We start from the raw sequence: 21019 nt of genomic DNA on the forward strand, positions 1-21019 counted from the left end.
TCAGGACCTGTGTCTTGTCTTCCCTCAGCACATCTTGGACACCAGTTACCAGCTTGCTTTTGGAGCTGGCTGGGGAGCCCTGGGGACTGCGGGTATATATGGCAGAAAACCTAGCTCATACTGGCTTAACTACTCGCTCATATAACTGCAAACTCTAAGGATGGATTCAGGGGCAGTTTGATCCAGGCTCATATGCTGTGATCGGGCTGAATTTAGACAATTGGCGTCTTTGCTGGAAGAAGGGGGAGTGGGCACCGAGGAGGCAGGTCATAAATGTTGACTATAGCATTGCTCCGAGCTGCCTGATTGTTTTTTAATCTTGACCTCTGGTAACCTGGTCGGGCCGGCAATTGATTTTTCTGAGCCATGATCTGTTGTGGAGTCTGATTCCTGACCTCTAACCCTGACCTTGGCTCCCTCAGCAACGGGTTTTAATGAGCCCTGCTGATACATCGCCCTGCTGATATATTGCTGTGGGGAGAGGGGGGGGGAGAAGCCGTGACTCTGTCCCTGACACGTGACAGATGCTCCACATGTGTTTGACTGGTTCTGGGTATGTGGGCACCTTGGCAGGTTTGGGGTGACATGATTCCATGAAAGCACCTTGTAAACTTGCAAACAAGCGGGAGTTGTTGTGAAGTCACTAGCGTACCTTTCGTCTGTATTTGACCATGGATAGTGGAAACCCCCAAATAACAGCCAGGTCAGTGTTGGTGTGGCGGCTTTGTACCCTTCAGTGATCCAGGATCCTACTACTGTGCTCTGCCGTTCTCAGGGCGTGGTTTCCATACTCCAGATTACGACTTGGTCCAGCAGAGCTGCTAGGTCACCGGCTATCACATCCACATCCCAGGCAGCATGGGCTTGGGGGGGCAGGTAGGGAAGTTGAGGACAAAACAGCATGTCCCAGCTGTCTTCCTCTTTGAGAGGGAGAAAATCCATTTCCACTTACTTTTCTATGGCCAGAACTTCATCACATGGTCACATCTACCTGCAAACGAAGCTAAGAAATGTAGCCTTTTAGATGGTGAGTTGATACTAAGTAAGGTTGGGGTTTTGTTATGAAGGAGAAGGGGAGAGTGGATTTTGGGTGGTAACTAGCAGTCTCTGACATACTTTGTTATAATTATAGGTTACCATCTTCTCGCATTAGTATTTATTAATGTACTAACAACAATAATGAAGGAAAGGACCGGCACTTTGAGCTTTACTAGGTCCTAGGACTGTGCTCAGCAGTTTTTAGACATTAAAACTGTATTTTTAAAAAAGATTTTATTCATTTTTAGAGAGAGGAGAAGGAAGGGAGAAAGAGAGGGAGAGAAATACATGTGTGGCTGCCTCTCACGTGGCCCCCACTGGGGTCCTGGCCCACAACCCAGGCATGTGCCCTGCCTGGGAATCAAACCGGCAACCCCTTGATTTTTAGCCCATGCTCAATGCACTGAGCCGCACGAGCCAGAGCTAAAACTGTATTTTTAATAGTCCCGATGCCTCTTTGTAAGTGTCTCCTTCAGCCTCCTCCCATAATGACTGAAATACGAGCTCAGGAAGCTGTGAATGGTTGGCTGACGTGACATACAGGGGTTCGGAGGCCAGATCGGGGCTTGGAACCGGCCCTGCTCTGGGTGGAGCCTGTTTGCCGAACCTGTTTGTCGAACCTGTTTGTTGGGCATCGCTGTGCCCCTCAGCCGGCACACAGCCCTTGCCGGGCTCCTGGCCCGTGCTGCACCCCCCCCCCAACTCTGTGGCTTCCTCCGGGGTGAAGCGGTGCTTTGGGACGTGCCCCCACCACCACGCCTTTCCTTGCACTCTTTGCGTATCTTTGCTCTGAGTTAGAAGTCTGATTCTAGACAATACCCTCAGCGCTCCAAAGCCTGGGGCTCGCTGTCTAGAGAGCGCCCGACCAACCTCGGGTCCTGGGTCCATCATCCAGTTACGCTGGGTAACAAGCAGCCCTGGAATGTCAGGGGCTTCACACTGTGAAGATTCATCTCTTGTTTATGTCCAGTGTGGGGTCTCTGCTCTCTGCGGTCACTCAGGGACCCCAGGGCAGTGGGGAGGTTGCAGCTTGATCCTTCCACGGTGAAATGCAGGTAAAATGCACATGTGCTGGCCCACGAAGCTGTCCCCTGGAGGTGACATGCCACTTCCGGTTCTCCTTTGTTGATGGAAGAGATGACATGGCTGTGCCTTATCTCAAGTGTGTGTCGGGGAGGGGGGGGTGACCCTACCATGCACCCAGCAGGGGAACCAGACTCTCCTTGAGTTGGGAAGAGAAGGAAGGCGGACACTTTCTAGGAGGGATGCTGTACTCAGGAGTGTCCTTTCTAAAATGTCCCCAAGTCCCCCTCCTCTTGATCCCCGGGCACTGGGGATGCAGGAGCAGCAGGAACAGGCGTGAGGGTCCCTTTGCCCCAATCCTGAGGCTTAGGGACGCTGTTCTCTGCCACGCCCACAGCTCAACAACTCGGATTCCGGGCTCTTCACTGTGTTCACGGGGATCAAAAACTTCAGCCGGATCCACCTCGTGGATAAGTGGAACGGAATCAACAAGGTAAGAGCCAGAGGGATCGGCGAGGGGACTGCTGCCCGGACCGCCCCCTGTCACACCTTCCTCCTAAAACCCGCAGGGCAGTCACCTCTGCAAGGGAGGGCACACCTGGGGTTAAGGCTCAGAGCTCTGGGTGCCGGTGGGTGAGCAGGTGGGGCAGAGCAACCGCACACGCTTAGCACCAAGTGTATACTAGGGACCGAGGTCCTTTCTTGTGGGCTTTTTTTTCGGTCACAGTTGCCATTCAATATTATTTTGTATTTGTTTCGGGTGTGTCACACAGCGCTTAGCTGATGCCAGTTCCAGGCCCCACCTGGCACCCCACGTAGTTACGACAGTGTGACCAACCCTGCGCCCTATGCCGGACTTTGCGTCCCTGTGGCTGTTCTGTGACTATCCGTTTGAACCTCATTCCTTTCACCTGTGTCCCCCCGCCCCGCCCCCCGCTGCCATCAGTCTGTTCTCTGTGTCCACGAGTCCGTCCGTCTAGTTGGTTCGATCATTCATTTCGTTCTTTAGATTTCACATCCGAGCGAGACCACAGGGCGTTCGTCCTTCTCTCTGGCTCGCTTCACTCAGTGCAAGACCTTCTAGGTCCGTCCCTGTCGTGGCAAATGGCTAAGGTCTCACTCTTTCTAAAACGTTTTCAAAATATTACAATGACGCTATAGCCACCTGTGGCATCAGAAGAGGTTTTGAGTAAAAAAGTGAGTAAGATTACATTAGAAACACAAGAGGCATTAAAAATGGGATAATAAAGAAAGATGTAACGCCCACTTTCTGCTGCACACCCAGCTTCCCCTCCCCCCACCCCCCACCCCCCCATGCACAGAGGAAGCCCACCGTTATCCGCCGAAAGATACTATTCCTGCCCCTTTGCACCCATCTGCGTAGACCTTTGGCGGGCTTTTTTCCTGCTTTGAACGCGGTAGAATCATACTACGTACACGGTGTGGCATCTGGCCTTCCCCCCAGGGTTGGCGGGCCTTTCCTCATTAGGCACAAACGGGACTGTTGCTCACACCTGCCAAATGCTCACCTGGTCAGCCGGCCTACACCTGGGGCCGGGGACAGACTCCGCCCCTGCCTCGGTCCCGGCAGCAGGAGGCCCCTCCTTAGCCGGTGGCTCTTAGTGAGGATGTTAAAGATCCCTCTGGCTTGTTCTCCGGCCGTAGAAACGCACACACACACGGGTCACGCACCTTCTGCCAGCGCCGAGGGGCAGGGAGGGGGACGCAGGCCGCACTGCCCGGGCTCCACTGTTTGCCGCTCTCCCCCGGGCCACCATTAGGAATTTAAATACGTCCCTTAGCGTGCCACCTGCTTACTTCACCTGCTTTTAGGGAGTGTCTGGTGGCTTTCTCTCTGAGACGGCTGTGTCAGTGTCTCCCCGTCACCTCACCCTCTCACTGTGCCCTTGGGGGTGTGATAAGCCCATTTTACAGACGAGGTAACTGAGGCTCCAGCCAAGTTGCACCTTCCAGGGTCCCTCCTGCCGCCACGCCGGGTCGTCTCTCCGAGAGGCCTGGCTTCTGTCCAGGGACAGCACTGGGAATTGAGGGGTGCCTAGTACCCAAGGCGCACAGCCTGGGACGTCACTGCTCCCCCGGCCGGCTGCCCTCAGCGCCTCATACACACGCCTCCCCGCACGCAGGTCAACTTTTGGCACTCAGACCAGTGCAACATGATCAACGGAACGTCTGGGCAGATGTGGCCACCGTTCATGACCCCCGAGTCCTCGCTGGAGTTCTACAGCCCGGAGGCCTGCCGGTAAGCGGCGTCCCGGGCTGCCTGGCAGCCCCGGAGGTCGGTTTGGGCAGAACAGTCCCGGTGGGTCCAGGGTTTGGGCTCCTCCCCGTGAACTTGAATTCCTCTGCCTGCTCTGCGAACCTCTCTGGAGCCCATCTGTGTGAGGTGCTGGGGACACAGCAGGAACCAGATGGGCCGGGTTCCCCTGGCTGGGGGGTGGCGGGGGCGGAGGACTCTGGCCAACCTGCCCCAGGAAGGTCAGGGCCCGAGGAGATGCTGACCTGCGCGCGCTTGCCGTGTCTGAGCAGGGGTCGGGGCCTAGAGGAGAGACGAAAAGAGTAGTTAGTCCTCCTGCCCCCGCCCCGCAGCCTCACCGCTGCTTCTCTCCTGCCCGGTCTCCCTCTCCCGGTAGATTGTTCCTGGGCCGTGTAAGAGTGGGTGGGACGCTGGCAGCATCGGTGGGTGTTTTCTCAAAACAAGGACGTTTCTGTAACCTACCAAAATGAGGCAATTTAGCACCCGTGTAAGGCCACTGAGGGCTAGGCCGACGCTACCCCATAAAAACGTAACGTAAGGTCCTGCGCTCGATTTTAAATTTACTACTGGCTGCATTAAAAAGGTAACACGAAATAGGTGAAATTAATTTTTATATTTTTCAAAAGATTTTATTTATTTACTTTTAGAGGGGAGGGAAGGAGAAAGAGAGGGAGAGAAACATCAGTGTGTGGTTGCCTCTTGCTCGTCCCTTACTGGGGACCTGGTTTGCACCCCAGGCACGTGCCCTGACTGGGAATCAAACCAGTGACTCTTTAGTTCGCAGGTGAAATGAACTTTCATGATATGTTTCGTTTGTCCCCAGTATATGCGAAACACCATCATTTCGATGTGTGAACCGTGTAAAATGTTATTGAAGAGGTATTTTACATTTCTTTCTGTACCAAGCCCCAGAACCCTGGAGTGTATTTTTCCCCTAATGGGGTGTTCCCACGGGGACTCCCCAGTTTCAGGGGCTCTAGAGCCACACATCGCGAGTGGCCGCCCTGGACACACGGTGTGAGCAGCGCAGTTCTGGTCCAGGTTCCAGTGCGGACGTGCCTTTGGGAGCCACAGCAGGGGCTGGACCCCATAGGGGCTTGTGGGCCACAATGAGGACACCAGCTCCTACATAGATTAGACTCATACAACCGCTGAGTTCAGTGGGAGCGTGACGGCTGCTGGGACCCGAGTGGTGGCAGTGCCAGTGGGGAGACAGGCTCCATGTGGGTGGCCCTCAGTGGGACCTGGTGACAGCCGCTGAGTTTGGAGTGTTACCCTGCCCCTTGTCTGTCCCCTGCAGGTCCATGAAGCTCGTCTACCAGGATTCGGGGGTGTTCGAAGGCATCCCCGTCTACCGCTTCAAGGCCCCCGACACCTTATTTGCCAACGGGTCCGTCTACCCGCCCAACGAGGGCTTCTGCCCCTGCCTGCAGTCCGGGATCCAGAACGTCAGCACTTGCAGGTTCAGTACGTGTCATCTGGGCCCCAGCGGGGGGAGTGTGGGACGGCCTGTCTGCTTCGACCGGCATCCGGGATAACCCCGCCAGCCTCAGGCAATGAGAGCAGTGGAAAATAACTTGCAGAAAAATAAGCTGCGTGCATCAGTGATGAATTCCTTCCAAACTCAGGGGCCGAGAACAATGGCACAACCACAGGCAGTGCTGTGGCCCAGAAGTCTGACATCGGGCCTCTGACCCGCCCCTGAGCTCACACCTGTCCCCTTCTCTGGCCCTCTGGGGTGTAAGGACTCTTTGGGTCCTGGGCCCAAACCGGTCATCTGGGCCACGCCCCCCCATTGGCAGGCTCGCTAAGGAGCAGGCTGATTGCTCTGGGCTGCAGGTCACCTTGTACGGTCACATGGGTTTCGGGGACGAGGACGTGGACACTTTTGGGAAGGGCATTTTCCTGCTTCCCCCACCCATGTGGCCTGTGAACAAAGGCCCTTCGCCCCAGCCGGGCAGGAGAAACAGCGGGTCCTCTTGGGCTGGGCACCACTGTTGGACCGGACAGTGTTCTCCGGCCTCCTCGGTGCTTTCCCACGCCAGTCCCCGAGGCGCCAGCCTGTCACTGGATTTGACACTTGGCGGTGCGCCCTGTCCCCTCTCCTCGCCCTCAGGCAGTTCCAGCAAACCCAGTGGCCTCTGCCTCCTATCCTGTCCCCCGCCCCTCCTGGTCTGGCCGTGGCGGCCTGGGAGCCCCGGTCCGGGCCTCCCCAGTCGGCCACCCCGTTCTACTGTGGCTTCCCTAGTACGACCCACCCTCCAGACTGTCCAGTGCGGTCACCACTGGCTTCGCGTGGCTGCTTACATGGGAACTGGCTTCAATGGAGTAAAATTGCAAAGGTCCAATTTCCTCGGTTTTTCAAACATGGTCATAGTGCTGCTGGGAATGTTCTTGAGTGTGTCCTCTGGCATGCCCGGCTCCGCGTTTCTCTGGCATTCTCTCTGGACGAATACCCCCCGGGTCTCCCTCTCCGGGTCTCCACTGTGTCTTGAACCAGAGGCCTCCCTGCTGGGTAGGGGCCTGAGACTTTTGCAACACAGCCTCGTAATTGTGATGGATATAGAGCTGGTTAATTGTGCCAAAGAGCCATAAATTAATTAGCACTTTTAACCTGGGCGGGTTTCTCTCAGTCCATTTGGAAATCAGATAAAGAGAAACGTGTGCGTGCTGCTAAAAGGCACGTGGACTTAATGTCTGGAGCCAGGACAGGCGATGGCAGGTCCAGCCCCTCCCGCCTCCCCCCACGCCCAGCTTTGGAGGCGTGGCCCAGGGCCCTGGTGGATTCGTCACCTTCAAGGACCTGGCTGGGGGTGACCGCCTCCCAAACCGAGGACCCCAGAGTTTCGCCACCTATGGCAATGGGGTCCTCGTGTTTGCTCTGATGGCCTCCTTTCATGGTGGAGACGGGAAACGGGAAACGGGGTGTTCCAAGTTGAGGGGCATCCTCCCCTGGGGCGGCTGGAGGTGATGTCAGAGGTGCAGGGAGCTGGCTCTGACCGACAGTGGCCTCTGTGGCGAAGGAGGACTTCCACTTTCTGTTCCCTTTCCGCCTCTCTGATGACCTACGGGAGGGGGGTGCTGGGGGGCTCAGACGCCTCTCAGACCCACATCTGTTTCTTTAACAGAGAGACAGCAGGTCCAGGTCAACGCCTAGCGCTGGTCACAGTGTCTGGTTAGCACGTCCGAGGTCTGTTGGCCTCCATCGTCCTTATTCCCATATTTACTATCTCATTGTGGCGGGTGTGCGTTGGCCAGTTACGGCTCAGGTATGAAGCGCCGCCCCCCCCCGCCCCCACCTTAAAATACAGCTGAGTGTGTAAGCCAAGCACTGGTTGTTGCCTCAGAGAAGCCCAGTGTGTGTGTGTGTGTGTGTGTGAGGGGGGTGGGCATCTGGAGTTTACGGCCAAGTGGAAGGGGTGCTGGGATGGAGGAATTAACGTTGAGAAGTGTTAAGGTGACGGATGTGGAGGGATCTGGGGAAGTGAGGTCAGACATAGATACATTCCCAGCTTTTATTTTCAATCAGCGCTTGGCTCTGCCAAGAAAAGCAGAAGGCAGTCCAGACCCACGAGGCCGCCAGACTCGGACGCCGGCCTGGCAGCCGACCAGTGCTGGGTGTTCAGGAATGAGACCTCGGGGGGATTTGTTTTTTTGTTTCATTCTTTTTTCTTATTGAGGCGAAATTTGCATCGCCTCCAATTAACCGTGCTGAAGGGTACAGTCCAGTGGCATTTAGTACAGCCACCACCTCTGTCTGGTTCCAGGACATTCTCAACACCCCAAAATGAGGATCCATCCTGGGGAGCAGTTACCACGCTCCCCTCGCCCGGCCCCTGGCCACCCCGTCTGCGCTCTACCATGTGCCTGTGCCGGGCCCCGGGGAGCCCGAGAGGCCCCCTCCTTCCCTCGCTAGCTCGCTGTCCCTTAGCTCTCTGTCTGGGTCCTGAGCTCACGGGGACGCGCCGGTGTCTGCCCCCCTTGGTTGGTGGAGAGGCTTGACCTCACGTTTCGGGGTGTGGATTTCTTGCTCAGGGGCCCGAGTCCGTCCCTGTTCACCCACGCTGGTGTCCACTCTGCAGACCGGCTACTAGGTGAGAGCCAGGCAGGTGTGTCCTCTCCCCTCCCGTGCACGTCAGGGAGACTCGGCCGCAGGCGTGTGCGCCCGAGCCTGTGGGACCCCTGCTGCGTTGCCTGTGGAAGACGGCCTGGGCTGCTTGGCTTGATGATCAGTTCTCCTTCTCCCACCCGAGTTCCAGTCTGGCCTTGACTCTCCTTTGCGCCCTCAACTCCTGCGACTGCGCCCCACACACTGTCCACTCCACAGGCCCTTCCCACCTGCATTTGCTTCTGCCACCCCTTCCTCCTGGGGTGCCACGCCCTGACCTTGGCCTGGCACCCTTCGGCCTCCCCTCTCCCTTCCTCGATCCTTCCCTCGCCAGAGTCAGCAGCTCCGGGCTTGCCATCCCCGTGGCACAGAGCTTGGCCCTGCTGGGCTCCAGTGCCCGGTGCCTCTGGGGTGCTTTTCAGACTGAATGAAGGGGCTCTCCCTGTCTAGTCATTGCTGCTTGCATCTCGTCATCGTCCGGGGGTGCTCTGCAGGCCGTGGCTCTGTTTCATCGTCCGTCCGTCCTTGTGTCTGGCTCTGGACCTGGTGTGAAGCCTGGGGCCGAGCCAATGCGAGCTGCTTGCCTGACGCCCCGTCTTTGCCCTCTGCCTTCCAGATGCGCCCTTGTTCCTCTCCCACCCCCACTTCTACAACGCCGACCCGGTCCTGGCAGACGCGGTGCTCGGCCTGCACCCCAACGAGAAAGAACATTCCCTGTTCCTGGACATCCACCCGGTGAGCCTCGGCCCGTCAGCCTGCGGGGTGACGCTCTGGCCGGTGTACGGTCGTCCCCACGGTCGTCCCCACCTGTCTCCCAGCTTGGGGAGGGGGTGATGGGAAGCCTCCCTCTCTTTGGCTTTGAGAGCTTCTACAATATCAAACCATCTAAGGTCCCGACTTTGCTCTGATTCCATAGTCCAGGAACTTTATTATCTCCTTATTACGGACTCACATCTATAAAAGGGCCATAAGACAGTAAATTAATTAGGCATTATCAACTTGCAAATTATCTAGAGCAATCTTTTGGCTACACCAACATATCATAAAGATCTTGAAGTACTGAGAAGATTCTGGAGTGTCTTGCAGATAAATGGGGGGGAGGGGGGACAGGAGGGTGTCACACCTGCGCAGTGGCCCTCCGGTGGTGGTGTCCCGAGCCTCTTCTCTCAGCATCTCTGTTCCCTGTAGTATGTGCCCATTTGGACTTAGGGGCGTCTACCATGGATTTAAAACTTTGGGGGCTTTCTGTCTCCTGTGTGGACTCGCCGTCACCCCCACAGGACTTCTCTGAAGCTCTTCTGCCTGGTGCTGTTTCACACCATTTTTCTTGTGCTTCTTAGCCACAGACTCGGCCTGCTGGCCCCTGGCAGTTATGTCTCTCTCTCTCTCTCTCTCTCTCTCTGTCTCTCTCTCGATCCTCTCTCTCCAAAAGCCCAAGCTCGTGAAGTCAGCCATGGCTGCAGACACTGCTCATTGGGCACATATGGGTTGCGGGCCCGCTGCGACCCAGGCACTAGCCGGATGCTCCCACACACATCGGCTTGCTGAGCTTGGTGGCGATCTGGCAGGCGGGCACAGCCACTCCCGAGTCCCGGGGGAGCGGGGCCGGGGACTGCCATCTCGGGAGGCTGAGTGGCACCGCCAGCAGACGGGATCGGTGGCTCCGGTGGGGGCGCCTGTGCGTCGGGAGAACTCTCACAGTCAGCACAGGGCGGGCCCTGGGGCCTCGGCGAGGGTGGCTTTGGTACCGATGGGGGCGAGCGAGGGGCAGAGCTGATTCGGAGGTGACATTGGTGGTCAGCACAGCATGACTGACTGATTGACTAGGTCCCCCAGGCCGGACTCTGTGTTCCCGGGACCATTCTGTAGCTGTCATTTGGACTTCTCCATCCCTTGCCCCTCCCGCCCAGCCCCCACCCCGGTTTGCAACCAGCTCTGAGGAGCCCCTCTCTCGGCTCCCTACAGCGCAGCCGGTCTCTGCTGCTCCTGGGAGCTCCAGCGAGAGCCGGGTCTCTCGTTCCTCCTCACCGGGGACTTTCACTTCAGTGTCCCCACGCTGGGAAAATGGCAGTGAGGGTGGCCGGAGAGAGACTCCCAGCTGCTCACATGGCTGTCTCCTGTCAGTGCGGGGGGAGGAAGTGTCGTTTCCCCTTCTGTTGTTGGGACACTTTGGGAGGGTGCTGTGGGGTCAGTGTACTGCCTGTTAGGCATTAGCCCCCAAACGGAAGGTCTCTGGAAGCTTCTCCTGAGCCCGGGGCGGGGACAGGGGTGGGTGGCCCCCTGCTTCGGGTCCGAGTCCCTCCCCGCCCTGGGGTGTGGGAGCTGTAGGGCCCTGCCGAGGACCGGAGGGAGGGCCCGAGTGGAGACTCAGGGTGCAGTCTGTCATAGAGGGTGAACACGGGAGGAAGGCCCTGTTCAGCCGTGGGCTGGGAGAGCTCCCAGGACTCGACATGTTGTCGGAGTCAGGGTCACGCTCAGGTCTGGCAGGAGGACACGGAGCCCAGTCACGGAGGCCCTCTCTGCCCAGCAGGTCCCTGAACCCCAGCGCCCCTCCCAAAGGACAGCAGGTATCAGCCTGAACAGCCCCCCGCAGACAGCCCCTCTTATTCATCAGGGACTGGGCAGGGGTGGCGGATACGCAGGAGCCCTCCCAAAATCCAGGTCCCAGACTCCAGTCATGGGCTGGCGGACCAGCGCCCCCTGCAGGGAGAGCAGATGGCCTGCTGAGCTGACTTCCACACAGGGTGGTCTCCCTCCTCTCCCACCAGGTTCTTAAGTTCAAACTCCCCTGGGTCACGGCAGCCTGACCTTTGACCTGCTCCTCTGAGCCGCCGGGCCCTGGCTGGTGGTCAGAACACCGGCCTTCCCCCCGGGGAAGGTGACGATAACACTGCCATTCAAGGCCCCAGGGTGTCTCCACCCCACAGTCTGATCTGAGAGGCCTGGTCGTGGTCCCCTGACCCAAGCCCAGCTTCCTTCCCACCGGGCTTCCCTGGTCTCGTTCCAGAAGCCTCTCCTGACTTGGGTCCCACGTGCGTGCGTGCCGAGGACTCATTATCACCACTTATTATTTTAAAAACACGTCTCGTTTAAGAAAGATAGATTCTGCACAAAGGCAGCAGTCTATCCCGGCCGCAATCAGAAATGTAAAAATTCCCCACAATAAGAAGGCGCACCGCACAAACAAAGGCGAGGAAGCTGTGTCACGGGGCCGCGGCTGGTGGGAAATGCGGCACCCAGAGGAGCCCGGCTGTCCGGGCCCGCCCCCGGGTCTCTGCTGTTTAATTTAACAGGGAGGGCGGGGTGGCGGTGAAAATGTCTTTCTGAGTTCGGGGAAGGAGTGCCCCAGAGGGCAGACGGAGGGATTCGGGTTTTTCCATCGGGGCAGAGGTTTGCTCTCTGGAGGGGCTTGCATTTGTTTACCTTTTCGGGTCCAGAGTGAGGATAAGCGTCCCCGGGACATCCCCCCGCCCCCGCAGGACCGAGGCGGGACGGGGAGGCCAGGCCCTCACTGTGTGCGTTGCCGTTGCTGCAGGTCACGGGGATCCCCATGAACTGCTCCGTGAAGCTGCAGCTCAGCCTCTACATCAAATCCGTCAAAGGCATTGGGTGAGTGGGGCCGGGGGGAGGGGCTGGCCGTCCTGGCCTCGGCGTCTGGTCCCAGCCATCACTCCCCGAAGGAGGGTCTCAGCGCCACCTGCATCCTGACGTCACTACCCCAGACCCCTTGTTCTCCTCTCACCATCGGTCCCCCAGTTCAGGCAGAACAGCCCATCCAAGCTGTTTGCCACTCAACAGAGTGGCGACGATTAAACCCCGGAAAAACGAGTGTTTGACAATGGAAATTTACTAGACAGTGATCTTCACAGTGACGGCTCAGGTGACAGGAAGAATTTTTTAAGCACTAATTAAAAAAAATTTTTAATAGTATATTTATGAAGCTTTAATTCATATATTATAAAGCCCACCATTTAAGAGTATACAATTCAGTAACTAGTATATTCACAGAAGTGTGCAACCATCACCACACTTTTATTTAATTAATTAATTTATTTAAAGATTTTATTTATCTTTAGAGGGGAAGGGAAAGAGAGAGGGAGAGAAATATCAATATATGGTTGCCTCTCGTGTGACCCCTGCTGGGAACTGGCCTGCAACCCAGGCATGTGCCCTGACTGGGAATAGAACCGCGATACTCTGGTTCTCAGGCCCAGTCTCAATCCACTGAGCTACACCAGCCAGGGCTTATTTATTTTTTAAAAGATGTTATTTATTTACCTTTAGAGAGAGGAAAAGGGAGGGAGAAAGAGGGAGAGAAACATCAATGTGTGGTTGTCTCTCACATGCCCCCTGCTGGGGACCTGGCCCACAACCCAGGCCTGTGCCCTGACTGGGAATCGAACTGGCAACCTCTTGATTTGGAGGCCATCACTTAACCCCTTGAGCCACACCAGCCAGGGCTCATCATGATCTTAGAACATCCTCATCAACCTTCCCCACCCCCCCCAAAAAATCTCATACACATTAGCAGTCACTCTCCATCTCCCTCAGCCCCAGGCGACCACCATAGATTCCTGTCTCCATAGATTTGCCTCTTCTTACATTTCCTACCAATGGAATCCCACAACCCGTGGCCTTCTGCATCTGGCATCTGTCACCCAGCGTCATGCTCCCAAAGGTCATCCACACGGCAGCTGGTACCAGAGCCCTGTGCCTGCTCCTGGCTGAGTCACGTTCTGTGGTCTGGACAGACCGCATTTCATGTAGCGGCCAGTGGACGTTTGGGCTGTGTCTGTTTTTTGGCCACAGTGAACCGTGCTGCTCTGACTGGTCCCGGATCGGGTTCTCTGTGGCGCGTGTCCCCATTTTCCTGGGTTGGCCCCTCAGGAGCAGAGCTGCTGAGTCAGACAATCACCCTGAGTTTAGTGGCCAAGAACCTGCCAGGCTCTCCCCGCCCCACCCCCCCGCCCCCACCCCGGCCAAGTCACGGAGGAGGTCCCGGCTCCACGGCCTCACCACGGTGTGTCAGAACACTACGTTTTGACGGAGCTGAGTGCGGGAGCACACACGGGGTCATTGCCCTGGCAGTGTCTGTACTCGGTAGCATATTTGGAATAGTCTCATTGAAACGATCTGCAGAGAGATTGATTCCTAGGCTGCAGGAATGCGGGCCTCGGGGCCACTGGGTGAGCAGGCCTCTCCGCTGGAGAGAAAAGCGTGTGGCCTAGAGCAGCAGCGGAGAATGACCAGAGCCCGTCTCTTCTGCCCCACCTGGCTTTTCATTGGCCTCTGGAGGCTGCTCAGAGGGTTATTTCTGGGGGGGCAGGCGTGGGCTGCCAGGGGTGCCACCGGCCTGTCGCCCTGTCTGGTAGCTCAGTTGCGCCTGGGCGGCCGTGTGACGGAGCAGAGGGCAGCCTGGGTGGGGACGGGGCCAAGGGCCGAGCGTGCGCAGCACCAGGGCATGGGGGCCCAGTGGGGGCCCGTCCTGTGCATTTTCAATGGCATTTTTCAAAATCAGAATTTTTAACACGAGCTCCCTCCATTTTCACCTGTCAGGAGTGAATTCAAATTCTTGACAAACACTCCTGGGGAGCTAGGTTCTGCCTGTCCCAGGGCCTCGGGCTGCTCCCCGGACCTTCCTGGGCTTCCATGTCCTGGCTCCAGCCCTGGTTTCAGGAGAGCCAGCCTCCACCTCGGCGCTTGTCGCCACCTGGAGGGCAGATGAGGAACAGGCATGGGGAAGGTCTGGGGATGCAGCCCCCCAGAAGCAGGGCTCTCCTGGGTTGCCAGGGACTTCTATGCTGTTTGCTCACAGGAGCTCTGTCTGGAGATAAGATGCCACTTGCATCAAACTCACAGCAACTTTTACAAATGCAGATAAAAGAGGCCAAAGTCTGTTTTCAGAGCCTGCTCTGAGCTCTCCCCCTGGGCGACACCATGTGAGTTCACTGCCCAGTACGAACCTCTCCTTAACGGGTGGCCAGAGAGCCACCAGGGCATCATGGCGAGGGTTTGGCTCTCCGCACTGTCTGGCCCCCGGCTACCAAGCGAGCTCCATCCCTCTCTGGACCGTGTGTCCCGCCAGCAGGTCCGGAGTGAGGAGGCTGCAACGGTCATGCCCCCTGTGGCATTTCATAATAGCAATCACGATGAACTTTTTACATGCTGGGCAATTTTCTAAGCACATTGCTGACGTTGTTCAGGCCTCGCGCGCGCCCTGTGAGGCGGAGGCACGGAGAGGGCGGGCAGCCGGCTGCCGGAGGCCACACAGCAAGCTAGTGAGTGGCTAGGTCTGGTCCCTGAAACCAAGCTCAGGCTCAGGGATTGGCTGGGAGGGTCACAGGACCCAGCCCGGGGTCATTCTCACGGCTGTGATTTATTCCAGTGAAAGGATCCGAAGCAAAATTGGCAAAGGAGGAGGAGGCCCCCTGGGGGAGGCGGGAGAACCGGGTGCGGCCCCCCCGGGGAGCCACGCAGGCCCCACTAAACCCGAAGCAGCACGTTGAGACGACGGATGTGGAGTGCTGTCCCCAGGGAAGCCCACGAGAGACTCAGCACCAGGGTGTTTATTGGGGGCTGGTCACCTAGGCCCCCTCTACCCCGCAGGTCCCCGAACCCCAATCCGCCAAAGGACAGCAGGTGTCAGCCTAAACCATGCTGTCTGTCAGCTAGGCGCGTGGCCATCCTGAGTAAACTGCCCTTCTGCTTCCAACAGGAACCAGTGGCTGTCAGCCAGGTCACAGGCAGTCCTCCTGCTGTGGGGGGAGTTTTCAACTGAAAAAGGTCTTGCCGGGTTGTCATGTTGCTCCCTGCCAGGAAGTACCTGGCCCTCCAGCCTGCACCGTCGGCGCCCTTGCTGTCCAGGCCCACCTGCCCCTGGAGCCTGGGACAGCACGGCCATGCCTGCCCACCCTGACCAAACCTCTCACTGGCTTTGCCTCCCTTCTTTCCAGGCAAACCGGGAATATCGCGCCGGTGGTCTTGCCGCTGATGTGGTTTGAGGAGGTAAGGCCACCTTGCTGTCCCTGCACTGGGCACCCCTGGGCATGGCCTGCAGCGGGACCTGAAACACTTCAGGGGAAACTTCCTGCTCTGAAACCACATTGTCAACCAGCCCCGACCCCCCCCCTCCCACTGCCGAGGGGAAAGGACCGCCTGAGGGGGGGAGGACAGAAGCTCCTGAAACTGACCGTGCTGCCCTGGGGGGTAGTGTTTTCATGGGAGTGTGACTACTTCTCCCGAGACTAGGGAAGTCGGTTTTTAGGGCGTCAGCTTTCCACGTGAAATTTCTCTTGTCCCGGCTCTCAGGGTTACTTCTGCATTTTAAACTGGGGGGAGCCGGACCAGGCAGCCTCTCAAAGTCAAGTGCTCCGAGCAGTCTGGTGTGGGCTGGATGGAGGCAGGGCTCTGCTCCATGCAGCCACTCGGGGTTGGCCTCACTCTGTCCATCCTGGGCACCTGGCCCCCTCAAGACCCTCAGAACCCACCCCTGTTCCGTGGGTGGGAAAAGCAGTGGAGAGAATTCCAGGGGCAGGTTAGGTTGGCCAGGTGTGGAGGTTGTAGTATAACTGTGCCTGCATCCCATTGGCCAGAATGGGATCACATGGCCCTGCCAACTGCAAGGGGGTCTGGGAAATGTAGTCTGTTGGTGTGGCCCTGGAGGAAATGGAGACTGCCTGTAGGCTTGGGTGGGGAAGGGTTCAGGGTCAACTGTGTGTGGCCCCAGCCCAAGTGCCTGTCCTTCTCCCTCCCCAGAGGGGAGCCATGGAGGGTAACACGCTTCAGACGTTCTACACCCAGTTGGTGCTGATGCCCAGGGTGATGCACTACGCCCAGTACGTCCTTCTCGCCCTGGGGGGCGTCCTGCTACTCATCCCTGTCATCTACCAAATTCGGAGCCAAGTAAGTGGTAGCCGGAGCATGGCCGGGGCTGGGCGGCCCACTGCTTGCCTGCTGGGGGAGAGAGGGGCTTGAGTGGGATGGCCCGGTCGGTCGTCCCTTCCTGTGGTCCCGGCAGACGCCTGCAGCCTGGAGCCTGCCTCGGGCAGTGTCCGGGTCTCTGCCAGATCAGGGGAGCTGTCGCTGGGTCCTTGCTCCTCCTGCGTCCTGCATGGCTACTTCTCTGCCTGTCCTGGGAGGCCTGGGGACCCTCCCCCAGAGGGGCTGCTGGTGGGCTTCGGGTGATGAGAACTGGTGCTCGAGTGGCTTGTTCGAGGAGTCCGCACCTGTGGGTGCCAGGCTCTGTCAGGGGCAGGGCACCCAGGGGCAGGAGGCGGGCTTGCGTTCCAGGCAGGGAGACAAAGACCAGGTAAACACACAAAAAAGAGCGTCACTGATGAGAAAGACGATAGAAAACACGAGAGGCTGTCCAACAGGAGCAAGCCCAAGCCACGTGCGTGATTGGAAATTTAAGTTTTGTAACAGCCACGCTAAGTAAAAAAATCCATTTTAATCGTGTTTTATTCCACCGGAGCATACCCAAAATATGACCATTCTAACATGCAGTCACTCTAAAAATAGAATTATTAATTTTTGTAATTTTTTCCCATGTCAGGTTTTTGGAATTGGTCTTTGAAATCACTTTACTCTTATGGTGGGTCCGGATTTGGACCTGCTCCATCTCAAAGGCCCCCCACAGGCCCCTCTGGCTCCCAGACTGGGCAGGTGGTGTCCAAGGGGGCTGGGGACAACTCTAGAGAGTGTGGGAAAAGGCAGAATTTGAGCTTCAGCGCGGCACACATTCCCGACGGGAAGGGCCGGTGCCAGAGCCCTGCTGCAGGGACGGTGGGCATTCGGAAGTGACCCCACAGGGCCATGGCGGCTGGATGAGCTGGATGGGAGTGAGGCGGCGTCTGAGAGGGAGCAGGGGCAGGTCACACGAGGCCAGCAGCTTGGAACCGATTCCTGGGGACAGGAAGATATGGGAGGCTTTGTCAGCTGCTGTGTGAGAGGCAGAAGCAGGGGCCCGTGAGGAGGCCCCGGGTGAGCGAGGGGCCCGAGCGAGGTGGGGGTGGCTCAGACGGGGGTGGCTCAGACCCGGTGGGCACAGCTTATTTTTGGAAAGAAGCGTAGCTGCCTGGAGAGGAAGGCAGCCCCCCCTAGTGGCAGGAAGAGGCAGGGACAGTACCCGTTCTTGACTCGATGCTGTGCATCCTCCCATTCATGACGAGTTTCAATGTTATTTTTGGAGAGAGGAGAAGGGAGGGAGAAAGAGAGGAAGAGAAACATCCACGTGAGAGAGAGACACCAATCAGTTGTCTCTTGAACACGTCCCAACCAGGGACCAAACCTGACTGGGAATCGAACCCAAGACCTTTTACTTTGCCGGACAACCCCCGACCCTCTGAGCCACGCCCACTGGGGCTGAGCAGCTGACTTTTTTCTGAGGCGTCATGCGCAGTCTGGGCGGTTCAGCAATGGCCAGAATGTGAACCTGGAGCCCAGGCAGGGGCCAGGCCGACGGGAAGCGGTTCCTGCAGCCACACGGTGACAGACCTGTGACTGCCGGGCTCCGGGGACATCGTGAAGGGTGGGGGGAGGGGAGGGGAGGAGGGAAACTGCTCAGTCACAGGGAGTCTTGAGAAGCCATTTGGGCTCCATGCACCGGAAGCCACCCTGGGGGCTCCCACCTTGTCCTGGGGCCCCAGGCCGAGGTCTTGGGGGTGGGGGCTACCCACTCAGCCCCCAGCTCCCCACCTCGCCCCACTCCTGCTTTCTGTCTTGGCTTTGCAACAGCTCTTTCTTCCTCCTGTCTCAGGGGGCAGCTCGCAGGCTCCCTTACTCACTGGGAGAAACCTTCCCATCCCAGGCCCTTCGCCTGAGTCCTCAGGCCCTTCGATGGCCTTCGAATTCCCCTCCCCCCAGGAACGGCTGCCAGCTCTAGCCATGGCCTATGGTGTCCCAGCCTCAACGAATGTTAGGTGTAATGAGACTGCGGCGGTGGGGGGGGGACCCCTGTGCTCTGTCATGGCCCCGGTGACAGCCAGGCTGAGTGGGGCTGTCACTCCAGGGAGCAGAAGGGAATTCCCTACAGTTTCTCAACAGGGAGGGACTGGAAGCCAGAGCGTCCAGACCACGGCTGCCTCCTGGGTGGGTTTCTGCTGGTGGGTTTCTGCAGATTTCAGTGGAGGCCCCTTAATTGAAATGTATCCCATTTTGTAAGTGTCAGCTTCACTAGGGTGAGGCCTTAAATGTTCCAGGCGTTTGTCCTGATTGGGGGGGGGGGGGAGGCATCTCATGCTGGACAACTCAATGTAGTTTAATTTCTCTTTGGAGACATTTTGCTTCTCGAGTCATGCTTTGCAAAGAATCAATAGGGGTTTTTTTAACAGAAACATGTGTTTCTGGTTGATTTAAAATGACCTGCCCCCCGCTGGACCCTCTGATTCCTGGCCAATCCGCCCTGGATCCCTAAACTTTCCGGTGGGCGCACTCTCTTCAGCCTGGCCTGCCCGTCCAGCCCGGCGCGTGTCCTGAAGATGCTGGTGTTTCTGTCTCTGGTGACGGGCAGCTTCAGCCGCCACATCGCAGCCCCCCCCGCGTGGTTAGTGGTGTCGGACTTGAAAATTCTGCACCCTCCCCGGTGCTCCCGAAAACCCAAGAACCAAGTACCACCTTTTCCATGTGGCTGCAACGTCGACTATAAATTAGCTTGGTTGTCTTCTAGGAGAGATGCTATTTATTTTGGAGTAGTAATAAAAAGGGCTCAAAGGATAAGGAAGCCGTGCAGGTTTATTCTGAATCCCTGATGACCCCAGCCGCCAAGGGCACGGTGCTGCAGGAGGCAAGACTGTAGGTGGGTACCAGGTAACAACGCCCCGCCCCCCGCCCCCCCCCCTAGTGAGTAGAGAAGACCCCGCCTCCCCAAAACACACGCACTTCTGCAGCTGGAGCGTCGCCGGGACTGTGGACGGACCCCGGGCAGAGACGTGCCTACTTGTACCTTCTGTTCTCAGGGCGGCTTCTTCCCTCCAGGACGCCCGGTGTCCTGGGGGCTGGTGTGTGACCTGCAAGGCTGCAGGATCCCCTGGGGGGGGGGGAGGTAGGCCAGCTGCTGCGCCCGGCTCTGGGGCTGCCGCCTTCTCCGGGGATGCTTGCTAATCGTGGGGCTTCTTCTAGACACCTCCTGGTATAGAATCCAGAAGGGGCCCAGGAGCCTGCGTTTCCGCGGACCCCTGAGGGGAGGCTGATGGAGAGGGGTCTGCGTGAGATGGGGGGAGGGGGGGCGCCGGCCAAGCAGAAAGAATTCAGGCCACCCCTGAGCACCAGCCAAATGTCCAGGACTCGGCTTGACGGTAGGACCATCAGATGGAGCAACAGAGTCACATACACACACAGAAACGAAGAAACAGCCACAAGAGGTTGCCCCAGTTAAATCTGAGTCTCAGGTCAACGGTGGTTTTCAGGACAAGTATGTACCGTGCAGTTGACAAGACGCACTCACCCCGAGAGCCTGCTCCACAGCGTGACCCTGAACACGAAACCAAGCTGGGGTCCCCGTTTCACCTGGCACCCCGTAGGGGGAGCAGCAGCCAGCTGCCGTGGGGAGCCTGCTTCCTGGGCCGAGGGCCATCCAGTCTGAGGTCTCAGGAGGGCAGAGCGTGGAGCTGGGGCCAGGCGACACCCTGGTCCTCAGGCCAGCTGGCTGCCTCCAGGGCACTGGTCTGCCAGGGCTGAAGGAAGAAATGAAATAGAAAATGCCAAGTGGTGGGTGTGGGGCGTTTGTGTTGGCAGGAGCTGCAGTTGTGCGAGGGGTTGGGGGAGCAAGGGGGAAGGAGGAGGGACGCCTGTGCCCCCCAGCCCCCCGTCGGGGGCTTCTTTTGCAATCTGGGAATAAGGGGGCGAGGCCCAACCACAGGGTAGCGGGAGACGCAGCCCGCCCCCTCTTCCTTCCTCTCGTAAGAAGTCCTCGGGGACACCTCCTTGTGGGCACTTTGGCGTCAGTGGCACCCCGACCCCTTCCCACTACGACTCCCTCCTGCAGAAACTTGCTTAGTGCTCTTGGGGCGCAGGGATGGTGGCATCGGGCTGAGGTAAGGGGGCTGCTGACTCCCGCAGGGGGAGCTGGGGGCTGTGAGGCCAGAGCCTCAGGCCGCACCCCGCTGGACAGAGCCAGGATGTCTGCCAGCCCCTGGCTTCCCAAACAAAACCTCCGCTGGGGTCTTCTCTTTCTTTGGCCAGCAGAACCCACTTTTCAAGTTCCTAGGGCAGTTTTGGACTTGCAGAGATTTTTTACTGCCCCGCCTCCTGGAAGGAGCTCAGCTCAGCCCCCCTACAGATGACGCCCAGTCCCCCCAGTCCCACGGACCTCGGGCTTTGGTTTGGGGGACAGGCACCTGGAAGTGGCCAGTGCTTTGGGGTACCTGGGGCCTCTTTGAGTACTGGCCGGTCACTGGGGAGGCCCTGCACCTGGGCGTGAAGGTGGCCTGCGGGGCTGCCTTGCTTGGGAAGAGCCAGGAAGTGCACCTTAACCAGCCCAGAGGGACCGTTTTATGTGAATGAGAAAAGGACAGCCGGTCTGGGTGGACGCAGCAGCTCGGGGGCGGGGGGGTGCTGTGGGCAGACAGCGCAGCCGG

The 21019-nt window shown here is 58.1% G+C and overlaps 1 protein-coding gene and 1 long non-coding RNA gene across 4 annotated transcripts in view; one reads left to right on the forward strand and one right to left on the reverse strand.

Annotated features, from left to right (window-relative positions):
- SCARB1 (scavenger receptor class B member 1) overlaps nucleotides 1-21019 on the forward strand; it is a 67831-nt gene that overhangs the window by 44804 nt on the left and 2008 nt on the right. For 2 of the 3 annotated variants that reach the window (XM_037051881.1, XM_037051879.1), the window contains 8 exons: nucleotides 2459-2554; nucleotides 4206-4321; nucleotides 5637-5803; nucleotides 9061-9179; nucleotides 11980-12053; nucleotides 15398-15449; nucleotides 16200-16346; nucleotides 19111-19239. In XM_037051881.1, coding sequence (XP_036907776.1) covers nucleotides 2459-2554; nucleotides 4206-4321; nucleotides 5637-5803; nucleotides 9061-9179; nucleotides 11980-12053; nucleotides 15398-15449; nucleotides 16200-16346; nucleotides 19111-19239 — 900 coding nt within the window. Of the gene's footprint in view, nucleotides 1-2458; nucleotides 2555-4205; nucleotides 4322-5636; nucleotides 5804-9060; nucleotides 9180-11979; nucleotides 12054-15397; nucleotides 15450-16199; nucleotides 16347-19110; nucleotides 19240-21019 lie in introns of those variants that run through there. The other variant, XM_037051880.1, reaches the window with a different exon arrangement.
- On the reverse strand, nucleotides 1399-17825 carry LOC118991009 (uncharacterized). The gene is made up of 3 exons (XR_005067331.1): nucleotides 17758-17825; nucleotides 2181-2190; nucleotides 1399-1414 (listed from the first exon to the last, which is right to left on the reverse strand). It is a non-coding gene; the product is annotated as an uncharacterized LOC118991009 (long non-coding RNA).

Source organism: Sturnira hondurensis, unplaced genomic scaffold, assembly GCF_014824575.4.
Source record: "Sturnira hondurensis isolate 20B ecotype Veracruz unplaced genomic scaffold, ASM1482457v3 Scaffold0007406, whole genome shotgun sequence".
Lineage (NCBI taxonomy): Eukaryota > Metazoa > Chordata > Mammalia > Chiroptera > Phyllostomidae > Sturnira > Sturnira hondurensis.